Raw genomic sequence first — 19,119 nt, 5'->3', positions numbered from 1 at the left:
AATCAAACTCTGTAAACTTTAATTTAATTTTAAATTTGATTCGGTCTTATTCATATTAATAAAGAAAACAATTTGACAAAAATGGCAGTCGACTTATTTGGTATGATAATCTTTCTTTGAATTTCTTTCTACTTACAGTGAAGTCATTTTTGCCAAAATATTATAGAAATTATCTTTTTTAACATTAGAATTTTAGAAACATCTTATCTAAAAATGATTTTCTATATTTAATCAAAATCAGATATTCCTCACTGTAATCTTTTTTATTTAATTTTTTAAGAAAAAGATATGTAATTTAGAGGTTCTGAAACAGGACAAAATTGGCAAATCAAATGGAAATAGAAATATCACAGACCTCATAGTTCTTTCCATTTTATTTTTTTTTCTTCATCCACAAATATTATTTCCCTTTTGAGTTTAGATAATATTTATTTTTAAATATTATTTTCATTATATTTTCTAATAGTACCGTTGATTGAAATTAATTAAGTTACCAATTACTGATTTTATTTAATAAAAAAATATCTAATAATTATACAGAGTTTTTGAAATTTTATTATTATTGTTATTATTATTATTATTATTTTGTGTGTTTGAAAGTTATTTTTAAATTTTATAATTGAGAAGAGCTGTCCATGAGCAAAAATGGAAATAGTTGGGCAAACTCCATATATACGACCTGCTCCTATAATAAGAAACAAAATATAAGTGGAGTTTTCTTTTTTCCTCTTTTCTAGAAAAAGAAAATGTCTCTCACATCTCGCCTTCTAAATACCCCTGCCACCACAAGGCTCTCTTCTTCACTTTCTTCTTCTTCTTCTTCTTCTTCTTCTCCTTCTCCTTCTCCTAAACGTTATTTTTTACATTCCAATATTACCCCTCCTTCTCTCCTTCGATTCCCTCTCATCCTTAAACTTTCCTCCTCTCCTTTTTCCAGGGTATTTTCCTCTTCTCGCTCTACCACCGCCTCCATTTCTTCTAACTCCACCATGGGTGACGCTCCTGATGCTGGCATGGATGCTGTCCAGAGACGCCTCATGTTTGAGGATGAGTATGTTTTCTCATTTCTGTCCTTCCCTTTTACTTCTATTTACATGTTTTGCTATTGTTTTTTTCCATTAATTTATTTATTTGTTCCTTGATTCTGGTTGTTGACACGTAAAAATGTCTTTGATTGATTTTTTTTTTCATTTTTATTGGGTTGCTTGTTTCATTTCTTTTTTCTTAAAAAATTAATTTTCATGTCTTTTATCGTGTTTCACATGTTTATGTTTGTGTTTTGACTTTGTATTTGGTAGGTTTGTTGGGACTCCGGTTTTTTCAGTAAAAATAAACTTAATCGTCAAAGTTTCGATTTTCTTCTCATTTTCCATTTTTATATGTTTAATTTTTTTTTTTTGGTGGGTTCTAATTAGATTACTGATCTGATTTCAAAGGTCGAGTCTTTATTGAATCAAAGTAAGAATGGAAGATTGAGATTTGAGATTTTTTTTTTGGTCTATCAATTGGTTTAGTTGGACAATGGAGGTTTTGCAATTTTGTTGAACTTGATGATCCATTTGCATGATGGTTATTGTGATTCTTGTTTGACTTTTGCCTCTGCAAGTTTAATCAAAGTTGGAAGATGGGGCTATGTAGTATGACTTGTTGTATAAGTATCTTACTCCCATTTTAATGTCCTGCAGATGCATTTTAGTGGATGAGAGCGACACTGTTGTTGGTCATGTCTCCAAATATAGCTGTAAGTTTCTGTAATGACTTTCTGCTAGTTAATTTCTTATGTTACAGCCTTCTTTGGGGATTTAGTATCTTATTTATACAGATTCTTCTTAAATACTTTGGACTGTCTTTTTATGTGAATGCACAACCATCTGTTTTTGCTAATTCAAGTAATCCAAAGAAATTGTCATCATCGCAATTTGCATGAAAGGAATGAAAGTTAAAGTCTCCGTTTAGAACTTTGAGTTCCATTTTTTGTTATTGTGTTTCTGTAACTCAAGGAAACATGGTGCAATGCCTGCAGATTAAATGATGACCATATTGATTTTCTCGTTTGATGCTTTTCTGAATTTGCAGGTCATTTATGGGAAAATATTTTGAAGGGAAACTCATTGCACAGAGCTTTTAGTGTATTTCTGTTCAACTCAAAATACGAGCTACTGCTCCAGGTATATGATTACTATTTATGGGTTTGAAATGTAACATCTAGCGTGTTATGCCTTAAGATCTAATGTTGTTTACCACTTGCTATCTTTCTCTGCATCATTATCCCAATAAGACCAGAATTAGTTTTAATTTTCAAACAAATTATTGTGATGAGCAAGAGCTTCTAATGAGTTAACAACTTCTAACCTTATCAGTTTCCATAACCCATTTCGAAGCAAAAAAAAATCGTTGAGAATAAACTAGTTACAAATATGATAGAGAACTGTAGATGCTGAGAAGATAAATCTAGAGCTATAATTCAAAGGATGTCAAACTTGTCTTATGATTTTAGCTAATTCTTTAAGGAAAATGGAAATGTTATCTAAATATGGTGCTTTTTTCCCTAAATAATAATTAGTGCAACCTGCAGTTGATAATTGGTGATTGAACTTGAGATCTAGGAAATAGGAGATAGAAGCTCCTAAAAACCATTAGGAAAAATCTAGTTAAGAATACATTCTGTGGTTGGAAGAAATGTTGAGTATGTTGAGTGATATACATTTTTGTTTTTTTTTCCTCGACAGCAACGCTCTGCAACAAAGGTGACATTCCCCCTTGTGTGGACAAACACTTGCTGCAGTCATCCTTTATATCGTGAATCTGAGCTTATTGAGGAGGATTCTCTTGGTATATATGTCTACATCTGTCGACATCAAAATAAAAACTCAATCTACCTGCTTTTGGAGGTCAGTAATAATTTTCTTTTCCTTTTATTAGGTGTGAGAAATGCTGCGCAAAGGAAGCTTTTGGATGAGCTTGGCATCCCTGCTGAAGATGTCCCAGTTGATCAGTTTACTCCAGTAGGGCGCATGTTGTACAAGGCACCTTCTGATGGAAAGTGGGGAGAGCATGAGCGTAAGACTTTGAGTTTAATTTATTCCACTCCTGTTCGGTTTTCTATTTGTTTTCCTCCTAATATCTTTTCAAATTGCATTCTTTGAATCTTGGGATCCTGGAATCATATTCGATTATTGCATACCTACTAAATTTGTGTAGAGGGCTTTCACAGTTTCATGCTGTGGGCTTAATTTGTCATAACTCAATTTCATTTACTCGGATAATACTTAGAAATGTATGATGTTACTGCTATTTTCCAGAATCCTCTTAGTTCTTTCTTTTTCCTCTTTAATTTGCAGTTGATTATCTGCTCTTTATGGTCCGTGATGTCAATGTAAACCCAAACCCTGATGAGGTAGCGGATGTTAAGTATGTCAACCGAGATCAATTGAAGGAGCTCTTGAGGAAAGCAGATGCAGGAGAGGAAGGTTTGAAGCTGTCGCCGTGGTTTAGACTAGTTGTAGACAACTTCTTGTTCAAATGGTGGGAGCATGCTGAGAAGGGAACACTCAAGGAAGCAACAGACATGAAAACGATTCACAAATTGACTTAAAAGAACCGTGTATCTGGGACAAAGTCTGATTGTGGTAATCACTAGCTTTATCTGAATAAATCGAGTGATGGGAGTTCGAAACAAGTTTGCATTTTGTCGTGGTTGTAACAGAGTTCACTTTGGCGTACATTGAAACTTTGATTGTCACCTGAAAAACCTACTGGCACTGTGTCTTGTAGTCTAGATTTGGCGTCTTGATTTTAAAAAGTCACAGTAAGGAACTGTATACATTGGTTACTTGTTCTCCTAAAGAGGGTTTTCTACTGATCTTGAATGGTGTTTTTGGATCTTTTATTAGTGCAAGGACATAAGAATTTGTGGTGGTTATGGATATGATGTCCTGACAGCTGCTCCATTGAATGACTTTTGGGATATTGCAGTTCTATGCATGATATTAAATTTTATAATAGCAGTGGGGCTCTGAAATATCCTCATCTTGGCTTATCCTGGAGGCCAAAATCTCAGATGATTTATCAAGTTATATTTCTAGTTTTTTTATTATTATTTTTCTTCTGACTGTTGATTCTTCATTTTTGTCTAATCTAGTTTCTCAAGTTATTGACTAACCTTAGGATTTTAATAAAAATGGTGCCACTTGGACTTGGGAGTTTTAATGCACTATTGCCATTATCAAGTATGAAGCCCCAATTCTCATAACATAAATTCACCAAATAAATAAATAGAAGTATGAAGCTAAATTCCAAACTCCCAAAAAAGAGAAAAAGAAAAAAGTATTAAATAAAACTAAATCATGATCCCCGTGGCAATAGAAAAAGACACTTGAGAAAAACAAATTAAATTTATTAGAACCACAATGTTAAAAGTGGAGGAGAAAGCCTATCATGTCATTTCAGGGATTTTTATATCATGATTCTTCACGTAGCAAGCGTATAATACAGGTCGAATTTTCTTTTTTTTTTTTTTAATTTTTCCTTTAACCATCTCTTCATAAATATTATTTTTAGTATTATCCCACCTTTTTATTATTTTTACTATATTATTATTAATAATTTTTATTATATTTTTTTATTTTTTATTTTTAGTGTATTTTATATTTTTTATTACAACACTAAATTATATAATATGTTACTGTTTCTATAATGAAAAATCATATATTAAAATGAAATTATATATATATATAACTTTATTAATAATTTAATTTTTATATTAAAATATATATTTATATATTATATTATATTAATTTTTACTTCAAAAATTAATTTTAGTTATTTCTTATTATTATATAATAATATTTTAATTTTAGAATTTAATAATAATAATAAAATATCAAAATAAATAATTTTATATTCATAATTATAAATTACAAAATATAATTATATTTTATGAACACAAATTTATTAGTAAAAACTGTAAACGTCAGTTATAAAACTACAAGTTCGTAACTTAGTCAACAGATTTATAAATTATAAAATATAAATTTATTAGAAGTATACTTGAAGTTCATATATAATATCCTAAAAGTTCATAAAAGTATATAAATTTATAAATTAAAAATAAAAAGTTCATAATTTATAAACTATAACTTCATCACACATACATCCGACATTCATAAATTATAGTTTAGAAATTCATAATTTAAAAAACAGATACATATTTTAATTGATAAATTTACAATTCTTTAATATCTTATATTTAATAAATCTATAAATTATAATTAATGATCTTGTTATTTATAATTATATTTAATATTAAATCTTAAATAAACTTGTAACTTTTATAAATAGAAATACCAACCATATAATCGCTAATCCGCAATAAAATTTCCATTATAACATTCTAACTTTATCCTTCAATTAATTCGTAATCATGTCATCATGTTAGAAATTACCTTCCACTTGTTTATTTATTTATTTATTTATAATCTCTATTTATATCGATGCGGAAATAGAAATAGGGTGCTCCACGAATGCACTAAAGTCTTAGTTACATCCATAGCATTGCAACACAGATACATGCACTTGAATTGATAATCACCACTATCAGCCATCATCAACCATTTATTTAATTTGTTTATTTTTCCCTTGTCATAATTACATAGTAAATGGTAGAATATGTCCTTTTCTACTATAATTTCACATTTTACCATCAAATTAAATACTATATAATAATTTCCATAATTGATAATCATTTTTATTTATATAAATAAATAAGAGATGGAGACGCAAATTTAATCTATAAATTAAAGTGAGATATGCATGTATTATTAGATTAAATCTATGAATGTGTTGATAATTAATTTTATAATAATAAAAAAAAAACTCGCATCAATATTTTATATTTATGAATTTCGTATTTCAGAGTTGTGCTATGTTTTATATTAATAAAATACTTCGATTATTTTTTAAAAAAATCTGTTATGCTATAAAATTCGCTTTTATTTAATAATTTTTAAGTCTAAGAATTTGCAAGAGTAGAATTAAAAGAATGTATACAATTTGAAATTTTCATGATAAAATTATTTATTCCAAATACAATTGTAATTGACTACATTGAAAGAAAACCACACACACACATATATATATATGATAAAAAATGATTTAGAATTAAGAAATAGGATTTTGCTTGTTTATTTTTATATTTAAATATATATATATATATATATATATATATATATATATATAATTTTAATATATGTTAATGTTAATATATATTAAAAATATATTAACATAACATATTATATATTAATATGTCATTTTTTATCTTTCTTGGAAAGGTAACACGTAGGCGACCGGTTCCGTCTATTTCTTTATCTCTTCGTGAATTATATGTTTGTAATAATAGGGACAAATTTTTTTCAATTCTAATCGACTAGGCGTATTATGTCTATTCTTTTTGAGTATATATATATAGCGAAAGGAATTGGGAAGAGGTTAATAAGAGATTGCCGAGGGATAAACCTCAATTTATTGCTTCCTCTGCACCAACAATAGCTACTCCTTCAACTCATTCTAAAAAAATAAGATAGATGCTATCAGACATACAATTATACTCAATTCGATGAAATTGTTTGATCTTAAAGGGGATCTTCTATAATTTTACACGTGAGGGGTTATTTCTTGGTTTCGTCCAGTCATTAATAATTTGATTATTTTTAGATAATAGTAGATAAAAACAACGCTCGTTCTGTTAAAACCAAGAAATATAGGCCTGCCTGCCATCCACACCAGAATAAATGGAGTTTAATGATATATATATTAATGGTGATTTAATGATATCCGTCGTCTTAAAAGTTATAGAAGAAACAAATTCAATATAAAAATTAAATTAATAGAAAAACATAAGACCACTATGATAGAAAAAAAGTTTAAATACTAATAAACTTATAATTTTAATTCTATTTTAATCAAAGACCATTTCTTAAGCCAACTAATGAGATTTTTACACTTTATATTATGTAATTAGGATCATATTCTACCTTTTGTTAATTTGTAATATTTCAATATCTCAAATTAAAATTTATTAGAAAATAGATAAAATCTGATCAAGATCTATAATATAATTAAATAAATAAAAAGACGCCACCTGGATTCTCTTAAATAAAGAGCCAAAATTTATTTAAAAGAAAAAGAAAAGAAAAATACTTTTCTTTGGACGCGCTTTACAGTTAAATTAACTGAACTTTCAGTGACACATAGGCTCCGTCGCCAATTTCTTTAATATATATATATATACATACACAGACAGAAAGAGCGATAGAGCTTTGTGCTTGCTTGTTGCTTCCATCTCTTTCGGGGCTCAACTAGCTGGTAAATTTCAGCCGTTTGATCATTTTTTCTTTTGATCTGATAATTGATTAGATGCAACGCAACACGCTAATCGATCCGTCCGATATGTTAATTATATTTCGTGTTAGTTTTGTTTTGAATTTGTTCTTTCTTGATTAGCTTATTAGCTGCAAAGTTTCATTGATTTGAATCCTTTTTTCTATTTGAGTACAAATTGGATCTAATTTAGCGATTTAGATTTGCTTAATTTACTTCCCTTAAGCTGCTTGCCAGTATCCGTAATGTTCTTGTGTTGTGTTTATGCAAATGACATGATTAAGTTGGTGACTTAGCTTGGATTTAGATTATTTTGGTTTGTGGTGAAGTGAAGAAAACTGAGTTTTGGATTCAACTTATTTTGTGAAATAATAAGAGCAGATTTTTGGAAATGCGTGATCTTTAATGGTTTTCGCTTATTGAGCTAAAGAAAGTTATGCTTCTTATTTGGACATGAAATTGCAAAGATATGATAATATAGTTATTACTGCTTTGCTTGCTTCTTGATCTGACTGTGTAATATCTTACATCCAGCTTTCGAGTTACTGGCAAAATTCATTTCTTTAAAATAGAAATTTATTTCGCGTTTCTGTCTTTTACTTCTCTTTTTTCGAGAAATGAGGATTCCATCAGTCTCACATTTTATTGAATATCTTGTTTGTTTGCAAGTTCAATTGTTAGTGTTGAGACCGAGAGGCCCTAGATTTATTTTTGTTTACCCTGGCATTGCAATGAAGATTCTGAACTTGTTTGTGCAATTGAATCTGAATCTGATATTCCTTCCTGGGATCCTCAGAGCTGGTTCAGTTCCTATATGATGCCTCCCCTAGAGATCTTTAGATAATTCAATCATTGTTGAATCGGACATTCAAGTAGTTACCTTTTAAAGAGAGCAACACCAACCTTTTACTGTTTGTTCTTTAATCTTACTCATCCTGGTTATTTCAGGAAACCACTATACAGGATTCTAAATCTAGACTTCTGATGGTGTCCTCTGGTGGTTTAGATCCACGCACATACTCATACTATGGGAACTGGAAATTCATATTTGTCGAAGTTCAGAAATTCCTAACTTTAATAACCCTTTGTTTGTCGTTCTTGTTTAAGATGGTGAAATATGAAGTGATGAACTTATTCTGTATTTTCCTTTTATATCTGATGCTTTCTTTGACCTAGGCACTCGGTATAGATGGCATTGGTCACAACTGCCGAAGTTTGTGACGCGAATCCGCAACTTATTGTGAGCGGTGAGCTCCGTGCACTCCAGCCAATTTTCCAGATTTATGGTCGCCGCCAAGTTTTTTCTGGACCGGTAGTTACCCTTAAGGTGTTTGAAGACAATGTTCTAATCCGCGAGTTCCTCGAGGAGAAGGGCAATGGCAGAGTTCTTGTTGTAGATGGAGGTGGCAGTCTGCGGTGCGCAATACTGGGAGGCAATCCTGTGGTTCAAGCTCAGAATAACGGTTGGGCAGGTATTCTGGTTAATGGATGTATTAGGGATGTTGATGAGATCAATGGCTGTGATATTGGGGTTAGGGCTCTGGCTTCTCATCCAATGAAAGCTAATAAGAAGGGGATCGGAGAGAAACATGTTCCTATAACTATCGGTGGGACGAGAATCTCTGACGGGGAATTTCTTTATGCGGACACTGATGGAATCCTCATTTCTCGAAATGAATTATCTGTCTGAACTGATGAAGATACTATTTTCAAAAAGCCATTTGTGGCAACTTCTGTTGTAATCCGTTTTTGTTAGCCTATGTTTCTAAAGCTTACCTTTGAATCGTAGACAACTATGTAATATGTACTGAACACGAAGGATGAAGTATGCTGTTCTGCTTGTCATTTCTAGATTGGAACTGGGAGCTCTTTTGGTATCATGATGGTGCTTAGAAATGTACTATTGATTATAAGAAAGGTTTTTGGCCTGCAACTGTTCTTTGCCCTTAATCTCTTATTTGCTTCCACACATGAGACATATGTTTGATGCTGTGATTCTTTCCCTCAAGTTCTGAAAAATGTTCAACATCACGAGATGTTAAGTTTTTGTTTCTTGGCATGAAGGCGGTGATTTCAAGGTTCAAACATCTAGTAAATAAAAATTATTCTACAAATAGAGATGCAGGGTAGCAACATTATGAAGGATAATTATACTGATAGTCATAGTATGATAAAGTAGTACACAACTCGAATTTCTCAGTCATCTAAGCACACCGACTCTGAATCCCCAGTTTCTTCTTCCACCAATATACTTGCGTCTTCCCTGGTAATGCTCATGCTCGAAGCTGATGACCCAACTGTTGCTGATACATCTCTATGAAAAAAGATTGCCTTTCTCTTCTTCCTCCTTTGCTGCCATTTTCTCACTAATTCTGAAATTTCTCCCTCATCCCTTGGTTCTGTCTGAGGCTCTTTTGAATCTTTTATACTCGAATCTCCCTCCCTATGGTCACCGAAATTCACCATTGTCATTGGGAAGAGAAGTGGTCTGCAGAAGCAGAGGAGAACAATAAGCAGCGTCATATAAATGTATAATGTTGCCCATACAGAAATCGTCCACTTCCAGTTGCGCAACAATTGTTTTGTCCATGGTAGCTGAGAGTTCATGAGGATTTCAGCTTCATATAACTGTGGGACATACAATGTTCCAGATCTTGGAATCAAAGTCACTCTGATAGCTTTGCTCCGTGGATAACCTTCTTCGTGCTTCAGTATTTCAATAGATATCTTCCGAGTTTCTTCAGAGATTCCTAGTACTAATGGTATGCTCATGAGGCATGTTCTTAGGAGCCTAATTGGAAGGCTTCTAAATGGCAACATGCATGGTTGGCTAGATTTTGCAAGCACAACTCCCTTTGCTGACAAAAGTTCTGCAGTCAACTGATATGGCGATTGATCAGAAAGCAGGTAATTAAGGATAAAGATCAATATTAAATCAGCTGCTCTCACATCAATGAAACTCCATTATATACATCTATTACAGAATATTGCTCGGTTGCATCTCCTTCATTCCTGCAAATGTGCTCACTCCTATATACACTATTAAAGAATCGAAAGAACCACAGATGAAACTATGTCATCATACTCAAATTGACATATTGGACCATCGCATAACTGATCGGCTCATCTTTCAAAACCGACAATTACAGCAGGAACATCAAATTAACTAGGAATCAGACAGTGCTTCCATGCCAGTAACCAAAATATTCAATATTAACTACAAGGATCAGTCAGGAGTATATATTCTACTTCATTTAATTCCACAAGTTAAATATTAGGTTTAAGACATTATTGTAAGGGAATTTACCTATTATCACCAAAGTTCCATAATAATAAACAATTAATGCTGTTTCAGTGAGGATGCTCAGCCTAACTTTCCAACTTTATTGAAGTTCACACCAAATTGGCCGATCAAATAGAAGCCTTTTGCCCCCAAGAAAAGAAAGAAAGCCAGGAAATTGGCTTACCTGAAACATCCCAACTTCCCTATTGTAATCAGATTCAGGCACCAAAAGCTCCAAGGAAACCTGAAAAGAATGACCAGCTGGGACACCCGCTTGTCCCCTCTTATAAATGCTAGAACCATCAACACCGCCAAAGCTAAACACAGCCTTAGGATTCACATCAGTGTAATCAAAGAACAACCTCTCTCTCAAAAACACAGGCTTCTCCACCCATAGTTGCACCAACCCAACACCCAGAAAACCAGCCAAAATCATAACACCTAACAAAACCACAAACATATGTATAGCACCCATAACCCCTAGCCCTATCTTCCTAACCAACACGAAACTTCCCTGTGTAACTTTAGTGGGTACTTTAAGCACTGTAGACTCCAGGGCTTCTGTGGTCGCTTCAGTGCGACGGTAGGACTCGTAAAGCATGGATGAAACAAGTTTGAAAGGTGATAAGAGTGTGACGACGCAGTTGTAAATTATATCTGATTGGAAATATAATATTTTTGTGAACCAATCTGCTTTTGGTATTGGACTGTAGTACCCTTCTTCTTCTTCTTCTTTTTTCTCCATTGATGATCGATGCTGGTTGAGAGAGAGAGAGAGAGAGAAAGAGAACAAGCTTGTGAGTTAGAAACTGAGCAGAGCAGTAAGCACCAGCTGTTTCTGCATGTAAAGAAAGAAATGAAAAATGAAATGAAACGTGGAGGCAATGCAGAGAGCTAAGGTTGACATATGTTAACCATGGACTTGCTTACAAGAAGATTGTACTAAGCCTTTCTTTTCACTTTCATGAAATAATTGCTTATTTTAAAAATTAGACGAGCCATGCTTATGGTGTGATTAAATAAATAATAAAATGCAAAATATTTATTATTTTTTAAATAATATATGAAAATTTTCAAGAATGTAAAAATTTTGTGGTTGTTAGTAATCCAAATTAAGCAAACCCAACTTAGGAATTTTAATGATTTTTAGTTTAGTTGTGTAATTTTAACATGTACGGAAGATTTATCACATGGTAATTTAATTTTAACGTGTCCTTTTAACCGTACATTTACGTAACAAAAAATCTAACCGTATTGCTTTTCATGATTTTTCGGTTCACCATGAGCAAGCCTAGTATTTCTGCTCACCCATAACTTTCTTTTTTCTGTTGAGTATTTTCTATTTTTCTTGTATATATTACAAGTGTTATTTATACACAATTATATATTATTTATATACCACTTTTATATAAGATATGAAATAATATTTAAATTTAAATCTATTCAAACTTATTCATTATCTATTTCAGGGGAGTAATACAAAAAGTGACCACTCATATTATATTTGGTATCTGTCTAATGAATATGGAAAATAATTTTGAAATTCAAACACATAATCTCAACTTGGTAACCAATTGAATTTACAACTCATAATGAGTTATATATAAGTTTTCAGATAGTCAAAATTCATTAGATAAGAATGTATCAATTAATTAATTTCATTCTAATTTTAGTTTAATATATTATTATTAATTTTTTTAAGTAATTCTAGTGTAGTCCCACACACACTCTCTCTCTCTCTCTCTTCAAAGACAGTGTCTTCTCTGATTATCTCAGTAATTTTAATTTGCAATCTTTAATCTGCAATTAGTTTCATTCTCATCTCCAAAAACGGGAACTGAAAAACTTCATTACCAAGTCCCCGTAAACGCACGCTCTCTCCATCCATTTTCAAAAATTTTAAATGACGGTCAGGTGACTCTTATACTTCCCTCCTCTAAATCCACCGTCTCCGCCAATGATGGACCCCAATCCACCACCACCGTCACCGCCGCGGCAACAGCCTTCCTTCGCCGACTCCGAAACCCTAGAAATGGCCTCCATTAATGATGCTCTAAACGACACCTCCACTAGCCAAAACGAGAGTAGCAGAGGAAGCATAGCGGAGCGAAGAGCCGCCAAATGCGGTTTTAAAGCAGATAGAATTAATACGGCGCGATTCCGTACAATCACTCCCTTGACTTCGCCGGCCGCGGCTGTCCGCTCGCCGTGTATAACTATTCCGCCTGGTATTAGCCCCACCGCGCTTCTCGATTCACCGATTATGCTGCCAAATTGTCAGGTCAATTTCATTTATTTATTTTCATTTCCGTTTCTTAGCTTTGCAATTTTCTTTTAATTTTTTACTAATTAAAATTTTTAATGTAACATGTCGATTGCAAATTTAGAAAAAAAACATTTAATATGCATGTTAGCTTAGTAAAACGACAAATGATTTCGTGTTTGATGTTTTTAATGTGTTTTATTATATATTAATTTTTCTCTTTTATTTTATTTTACTTTTTGGGTGCAGCCTTCTCCAACTACAGGAAGTTTCCCGTTTCCGCTTATGAATTGTGGAAGTTCAGCGACTCCTGCTGACGTGGAGAATAGTAGTAATGGCGGTTCCTACACATTGAAGCCTCAAAATGGCTTTGCTGCCTTAGAAGCTGAGGTACTTGTTTAAGTAATGATATTTACGCAAGAAGCAGCAGCTATGTAACCTCTTTTAATTGTTCATACGGGTCTTGGTTCGGTACAATCTGATTTTTTCTGCATTAAATAGCATCGTCTACTTGATAGCACTATATGAATTGTGTAATTTTATCAATGTTTCAACTGAGACTTATATGCCTTCTGCATTTTTTACTCTTGGGTAGAGAAGTAATGCTGGTGACTTTCAAGAAGTTGGCTCGTTAATGGAATTTGAATTCCCAGTGGAGTTCTTAAAGCAAGCTATCACAGAGAGTTATGCTGAAAATTCGGCAACTGACATCAAAGTCTTAAATAGCATGGTTACAGATGCCAACTTGAGTGATGTGCAAATGGACTCCATCCCGGAAGAAAATGTTGGGACATGCCATCCTGAGGAAGAAGAGAAAGGGAGACTCTCTGCAACAGGGATTGCAAGGAATTCAGAAGATGGATACAATTGGAGAAAGTATGGACAGAAGCAAGTCAAAGGGAGTGAATTCCCAAGGAGCTACTATAAGTGTACCCACCCAAATTGTCAGGTAAAGAAAAAAATAGAGCGTTCTCATGATGGTCAGATAACAGAAATCATCTATAAAGGTACCCATAATCACCCTAAACCTCAGCCTAGTCGCCGAGCACATGTTGGATCGACTTCTTCATTTGATGAGGTGCCAGAGATTGATGAAGGGAATGCAACCTGTTTCAAAGTAGAAATTGGGTCTGCTTGGAAAAATCCGCAACCAGGGTCCAATGGGGGTCTGGAAAGGACGTCTTCAGCATCTGTTGTGACAGAGCTTTCTGATCCTCTATCAACCACTCAAGGAAAATCTATTGGTACATTTGAATCAGCAGGAACACCAGAGCTTTCTTCCACACTTGTTAGTAATGATGACGATGACGACGGGGCCACTCAGGGAAGCATATCACTTGGAGTGGATGCTGATATTGAGGAATCCGAGTCAAAAAGAAGGTATTTATCTCTGTTCTTTGCTGTGTATCTGCATAGCAGAAGAACATGATAAGTTGTTTCTATTTCTTTCTTTTTTTTTTAATTTTTATTTTCTCACGTTCAGGAAAATAGAAAGCTGCTTGGTTGAAACAAGTCTGTCATCCAGAGCTGTTCGCGAACCAAGAGTTGTTGTCCAAATAGAGAGTGAAATTGACATACTTGATGATGGATACCGCTGGAGGAAGTATGGTCAAAAAGTTGTGAAGGGTAATCCAAACCCTAGGTACTGACATTTTATACTGTTTTAACTAAACTTCATCTTCCTATGAATTTTTTTCTTATTTAAAATGGATAGCACTGGGGTACACATTTGATGTTTCGGAGTAAAATAAAGTGATATATTTGCTTTTAGGATTTCAGTTATCTGTTTTAGTTTTATTTACTCTCTTGGTGATACATATTTGCATCTCAGGTACATTGGAGATGGTCAAAGTTGGCTTGATTGATGCAATTAAAATGCATTCTTTTTTGAATATCTCTCTGACTTCTTTTTCTTCGACAGGAGTTATTACAAATGCACGAGTGCTGGATGTTCAGTGAGAAAACATGTGGAAAGAGCCTCCCACAACTTGAAATTTGTCATTACAACATATGAGGGAAAACACAATCATGAAGTGCCTGCAGCCAAAAACAGCAATAATCTGAGCTCAGGTGGTACCAGTTTACCTCAGGTTACTACCAATGCACAGCCTGCCCTGACATTAGCCAGAAACACCAACAGGACAAAACCTGAAACACAAATGCAAGATTATGCACCTGGCTTTGATAGAAAACCAGTATTTAACAATGACTATTCGAGACTTAGTTTTCCTGGACATTTCAGTAATGAGATGAAGCTCGGGGCTTCCTCCATCTATCCATTGAAGTTCCCACCCCTTCAACATACCATGCCTTACAGCTCTCTGGAATTCAATCGCGGTGCTACCCATCACTCTAGCTCTATGGCTCCAGTTGTTCCAGATTTTCAAATTTCGCTGCCATCAAGTCTGCATACATCTGCAAATCTTTCTATGCCTGGTGCTGACTTTAATTATAATGGGAGACCTATTAGTCAAGGTCAGCCTTTTCTGTCAGGCCAGCCTTTCCTGTCAGGCCAGCAGTTGGTCTTGCCCAAGCAAGAACAAAGAGATGATGATCACTTTGATGCTGGCCAGGCCACCTTTGAGCATGTAAATGGGTCTCTGTCATCATCAGTATATCAACGCATCATGGGAAACTTTCCATCATAAAAGAAGGAACTTTGCTTTTGAAATACTGTCAGGTTAAAAACAAATGGAAAAGGAAAAAGAAAAAGAAAAGAGAAAAAAACATAAGGTCTTCGTCTTTGTAATGTTGTTCTTGTCATAATTTTCTTTATCATATCTATAGTAGTGCATTTTCATCTTATAGCAAATGTATACAGATATATTAAAATCCATACATAGTTTTCAATTTTATGTGCTCTCTCTCATTTATCTATATCTTCTCCGCATTTTAAAATTTTCCTTTGATATGACGATTTCTTTTATATTAGTTGAATTTTAGAAACCTCATTGTTGGAGGAAAAGCAAAGTATTTATTCTATTGTTGAGTTGTCAGGTATTAATTTGGAAAATGCTGTTTAATCCAACAGTTTGGAAACAACAAGAGAACCACATTCTGGCATTCAAAACCAACATAAAAATGAATCAGATTGCACCCACAAAAGCCACATAATAGCAGCAACAGCTAAAAAACATCACTAAACACTATAATTCTGTATTTGCAATTCCAAGAATTACTCAATTAGCTGATAACACAACATTATCATGTATTAAAGTTTGATCTTCCAAGCATTCAAGATCTCCCATGACTCAAAAATTTGCACACCCTGACATGCACTGCTTGCTACCATTACAGGAGCACTACTTTTTTTTTACTTTTATCTCAAGACTACTAATTTTGCCATTTTTTGTTGCTATCCATCCCTAACAAAGACATCTGCTGCTAAACTTGCATAAGATGAATGATGAATTGCATTCAAGCCTATTAACTTCCCCATATTCCTAGCAAACACATCAGAGTCACAAACAGAATGTTTTGATAATCAAACAATGTCCTCACTTTGTCCACTATCAATACAAGCACAATAATTAACTAAAACTAACAATACATCTTTACTCAACATACCACCATATCCTAATTCCATCAAGTAAAAATAACTACAATCTTTTTAAAGAAAAAAACTAAAAAATTACCCGTAATAGGCCATAACTTACTTCATGATTATCATCACTGCAGCTACGACTAATTTCAAACAAAATAAGAAAATTACCCATAATAGGCCATAACTGATTTCATGATTAACATAATAATAACAAAGTATCTGATATGCATTCCATCGTCATCACATCAGAAGTAGCAGCTTGAAAGAAAAATGAAAAAACACAACCACAGAGGATCCAAAACAAAATTATTGTAAAGCTATGATCTTTATGAAAGATCAACACAAACCCTTCTTTATTTTTCTATTATCTTCATTTATTAAAGCTACCTCTAACACCAGGACGTGGTTTGGAAGAATCAGCACCATGGACATCATGCAAATTAACAAGCTTATCTTCTTCACAGGGTGATTTAGAGTGTCGAACGTCTTAGTCTTGCATTTGAAACCTTCAAGTTGTTTCCCACCATCATATCTCCGAGTGAAGCAAAGCTCGGATCATGATCAATGACTTCAACTCTTATACTTTCACTAAAACAAGCTTCCATCCCTGGAGGAATATGCAATCTTGTGTATTTTTTCATCTCATGGTGATACAGAAGCCAATCCATCCCATTATACAATAAAAGATCACCATTCTCAAAGAATTTAATTATCCTAAGATATTCAAAGCAGCCTCTCAAACACGTAGTCTTCACTAAGACATGCACTCTGACCCAAGATTCCACAGCACCATACTCTTTCATCAACCATATCTCAATAGCTTCATGACCATATCCTTGATCGACATGCTTAGATATAAAGATGGAGTCTTTAAGAACTCCAATGTTTATCCATGTATCCTCATCATAGTCATGGTGAGGCAGTGGAATAGATTTAAATTTCTCACTTTCAAAATCAAAAGTCATTATTTCCCTAAGGAAAAACCAATGAAAACACCCATTAGCAAATGCATTAGAAAAAGGCCTGGAAGAATTTTGTTCAAATGAAGGGACATTCTCGATTCTTCTCCAGGTACCCGTGCTAAACCCAAGAGTGTAAACATGAGCTCGCCAATTATCATCAGTACTTCTGTCTCTATTTTTACCAACTCTGTATGAAATTCTCATGGCCTTGTATTGATTACCCTTATGACAGAACCCAAGTACACATTCATACAAATTCCAATCAAGTTTTTTCCTTAATTGTGGAAGAATAATATAATCAGCTGTCATTGGATTTACTATACGTAAAATTTCTTCATAACTACGTATAACTTTATTGGAATGATGCGGGAGATAGATAGGAACTAACTCTTCTAGACAAATCAATCCATTGCAAGAATTGACAAACTTAAGCCTACAATTCAACCCAGAATTGAAGCGTGCTTCGCAATGGGTGTAACTTGATTTTCCAAGAATTTCAATACAGGAGACTCTTGTCTTTTCTACCGTGGCTAATGGTGACTTCATGTTGATCTTGAGACATTCTTGAATATGTTCACATACACTGATTGTTTTCGTCTCCACAAAGAGCAGCAGAGTGCTAGAGCATTCTCTTGAGAATTGACCATTAGCTGCGTCAATAATGTCTCGCCATGATTTGCAAACTAACCTGCACTGTAAAAGATATTTGAAAGGGAGATTGGAAAAGAATTTTTGAATGATGTCGTATGGGAGTTCTGAGATGTAGCACTCCATGATTTAAGCAAAAGTTACAATGCTTTGTTATCACTGTGGTTTATATAGACGCTAAATTGATAACCCTAGTCCTAATATAAGAAAGAAAGAAAACCATTTACTACTAGGATTTGATGGCGTTGCCCTACTGAACTAATTGTTATTCGTCTATTTGTTCCTCTTCAAGTTGAATTATAACTCTTAAAAATACAATATCAACGATAAGGTTAATATATATATATAAATTGAGTTGAGTAATTTCTTTTTTAAAAATGTAAACAAAAGTTGCATAAATCTTTTTAATTAATTTTCATTAAATGAATAAAAGCAAGTTAATTTAAAAATCCATGCGAAAGACTAATGAGTGTTAATTATTGTTGGTAAAGAAAAATTAATAGGTAGACTTGTGGACTAATTGAGGGGAACGAAAACAAGAAAAAAATGAATTAGGTACTTAGATTAGATTCGAGACTACAATGGGATTAGCAAAAAAGGAAAATCGATTCAGATTGAATCCAAAAACTCAATTAACTACACCACATTTTAGTTTTTTTCTTTTTCTAAATCTCCAGTTTCCAGTTTATGTCGAATTTTTAAAGTAAAAAAGAAAAACTATTAGTATTTTTGTGCTCCTTTTCCCTTTTGTCATATCGTGGCTTCACAAAGGCTAAATATTTCTGTGGTAGTTTGAATTATATGTGAAATTAAAAATATTTTTAAAAATATCTTAAAATTAATAAAAAAAATATTAATTTTACTTTATAAATTTCTTTTTAAAAAATACAGTATCACTGTTTTGCGGCTGTTTTTTTTTATTAAATTTTTTCTTTAGTTAACAAAAAAATAACTAAAAAATCAAAAAACAACCAAAGTCATATTTTTAAAGAAAAAAATTAGATAACTGTGCTTTTTAATATTTTTATACAGTAAAAGTGGA

The 19,119-nt window shown here is 33.1% G+C and overlaps 5 protein-coding genes across 5 annotated transcripts; 3 read left to right on the top strand and 2 right to left on the bottom strand.

The window, feature by feature from the left end:
* Positions 1–712: 712 nt before the first annotated feature.
* Positions 713–3,862, top strand: LOC8274290 (isopentenyl-diphosphate Delta-isomerase I). Its single transcript, XM_002514802.4, has 6 exons — positions 713–1,051; positions 1,686–1,741; positions 2,077–2,168; positions 2,730–2,832; positions 2,923–3,060; positions 3,342–3,862. Exons 1-6 carry the CDS (start codon positions 747–749, stop codon positions 3,593–3,595), a joined length of 948 nt encoding a protein of 315 aa, XP_002514848.2. The 5' UTR covers positions 713–746; the 3' UTR covers positions 3,596–3,862.
* Positions 3,863–7,206: 3,344 nt separating this feature from the next.
* LOC8274291 (putative 4-hydroxy-4-methyl-2-oxoglutarate aldolase 2) lies at positions 7,207–9,310 on the top strand. The gene is made up of 2 exons (XM_002514803.4): positions 7,207–7,362; positions 8,554–9,310. The coding sequence occupies exon 2, from the start codon at positions 8,567–8,569 to the stop codon at positions 9,065–9,067; it is 501 nt and encodes a 166-aa protein (XP_002514849.1). The 5' UTR covers positions 7,207–7,362; positions 8,554–8,566; the 3' UTR covers positions 9,068–9,310.
* Positions 9,311–9,504: 194 nt separating this feature from the next.
* LOC8274292 (seipin-1) lies at positions 9,505–11,491 on the bottom strand. The gene is made up of 2 exons (XM_002514804.4): positions 10,845–11,491; positions 9,505–10,257 (listed from the first exon to the last, which is right to left on the bottom strand). Exons 1-2 carry the CDS (start codon positions 11,403–11,405, stop codon positions 9,574–9,576), a joined length of 1,245 nt encoding a protein of 414 aa, XP_002514850.1. The 5' UTR covers positions 11,406–11,491; the 3' UTR covers positions 9,505–9,573.
* An 898-nt stretch (positions 11,492–12,389) lies between these two features.
* LOC8274294 (probable WRKY transcription factor 2) lies at positions 12,390–15,778 on the top strand. The gene is made up of 5 exons (XM_002514806.4): positions 12,390–12,941; positions 13,173–13,313; positions 13,519–14,303; positions 14,407–14,565; positions 14,845–15,778. Exons 1-5 carry the CDS (start codon positions 12,618–12,620, stop codon positions 15,569–15,571), a joined length of 2,136 nt encoding a protein of 711 aa, XP_002514852.3. The 5' UTR covers positions 12,390–12,617; the 3' UTR covers positions 15,572–15,778.
* Positions 15,779–15,914: 136 nt separating this feature from the next.
* On the bottom strand, positions 15,915–18,334 carry LOC8274295 (F-box protein At3g07870). Its single transcript, XM_002514807.4, has one exon. The coding sequence runs from the start codon at positions 18,201–18,203 to the stop codon at positions 16,938–16,940; it is 1,266 nt and encodes a 421-aa protein (XP_002514853.1). The 5' UTR covers positions 18,204–18,334; the 3' UTR covers positions 15,915–16,937.
* Between the last annotated feature and the right edge of the window lie 785 nt (positions 18,335–19,119).

The sequence above is a fragment of the Ricinus communis genome, chromosome 7 (genome assembly GCF_019578655.1).
Source record: "Ricinus communis isolate WT05 ecotype wild-type chromosome 7, ASM1957865v1, whole genome shotgun sequence".
Taxonomy (NCBI): domain Eukaryota; kingdom Viridiplantae; phylum Streptophyta; class Magnoliopsida; order Malpighiales; family Euphorbiaceae; genus Ricinus; species Ricinus communis.
The sequence above is the reverse complement of the archived record's forward strand: the minus strand, read 5'-3'. Positions and strand labels throughout refer to the sequence as shown.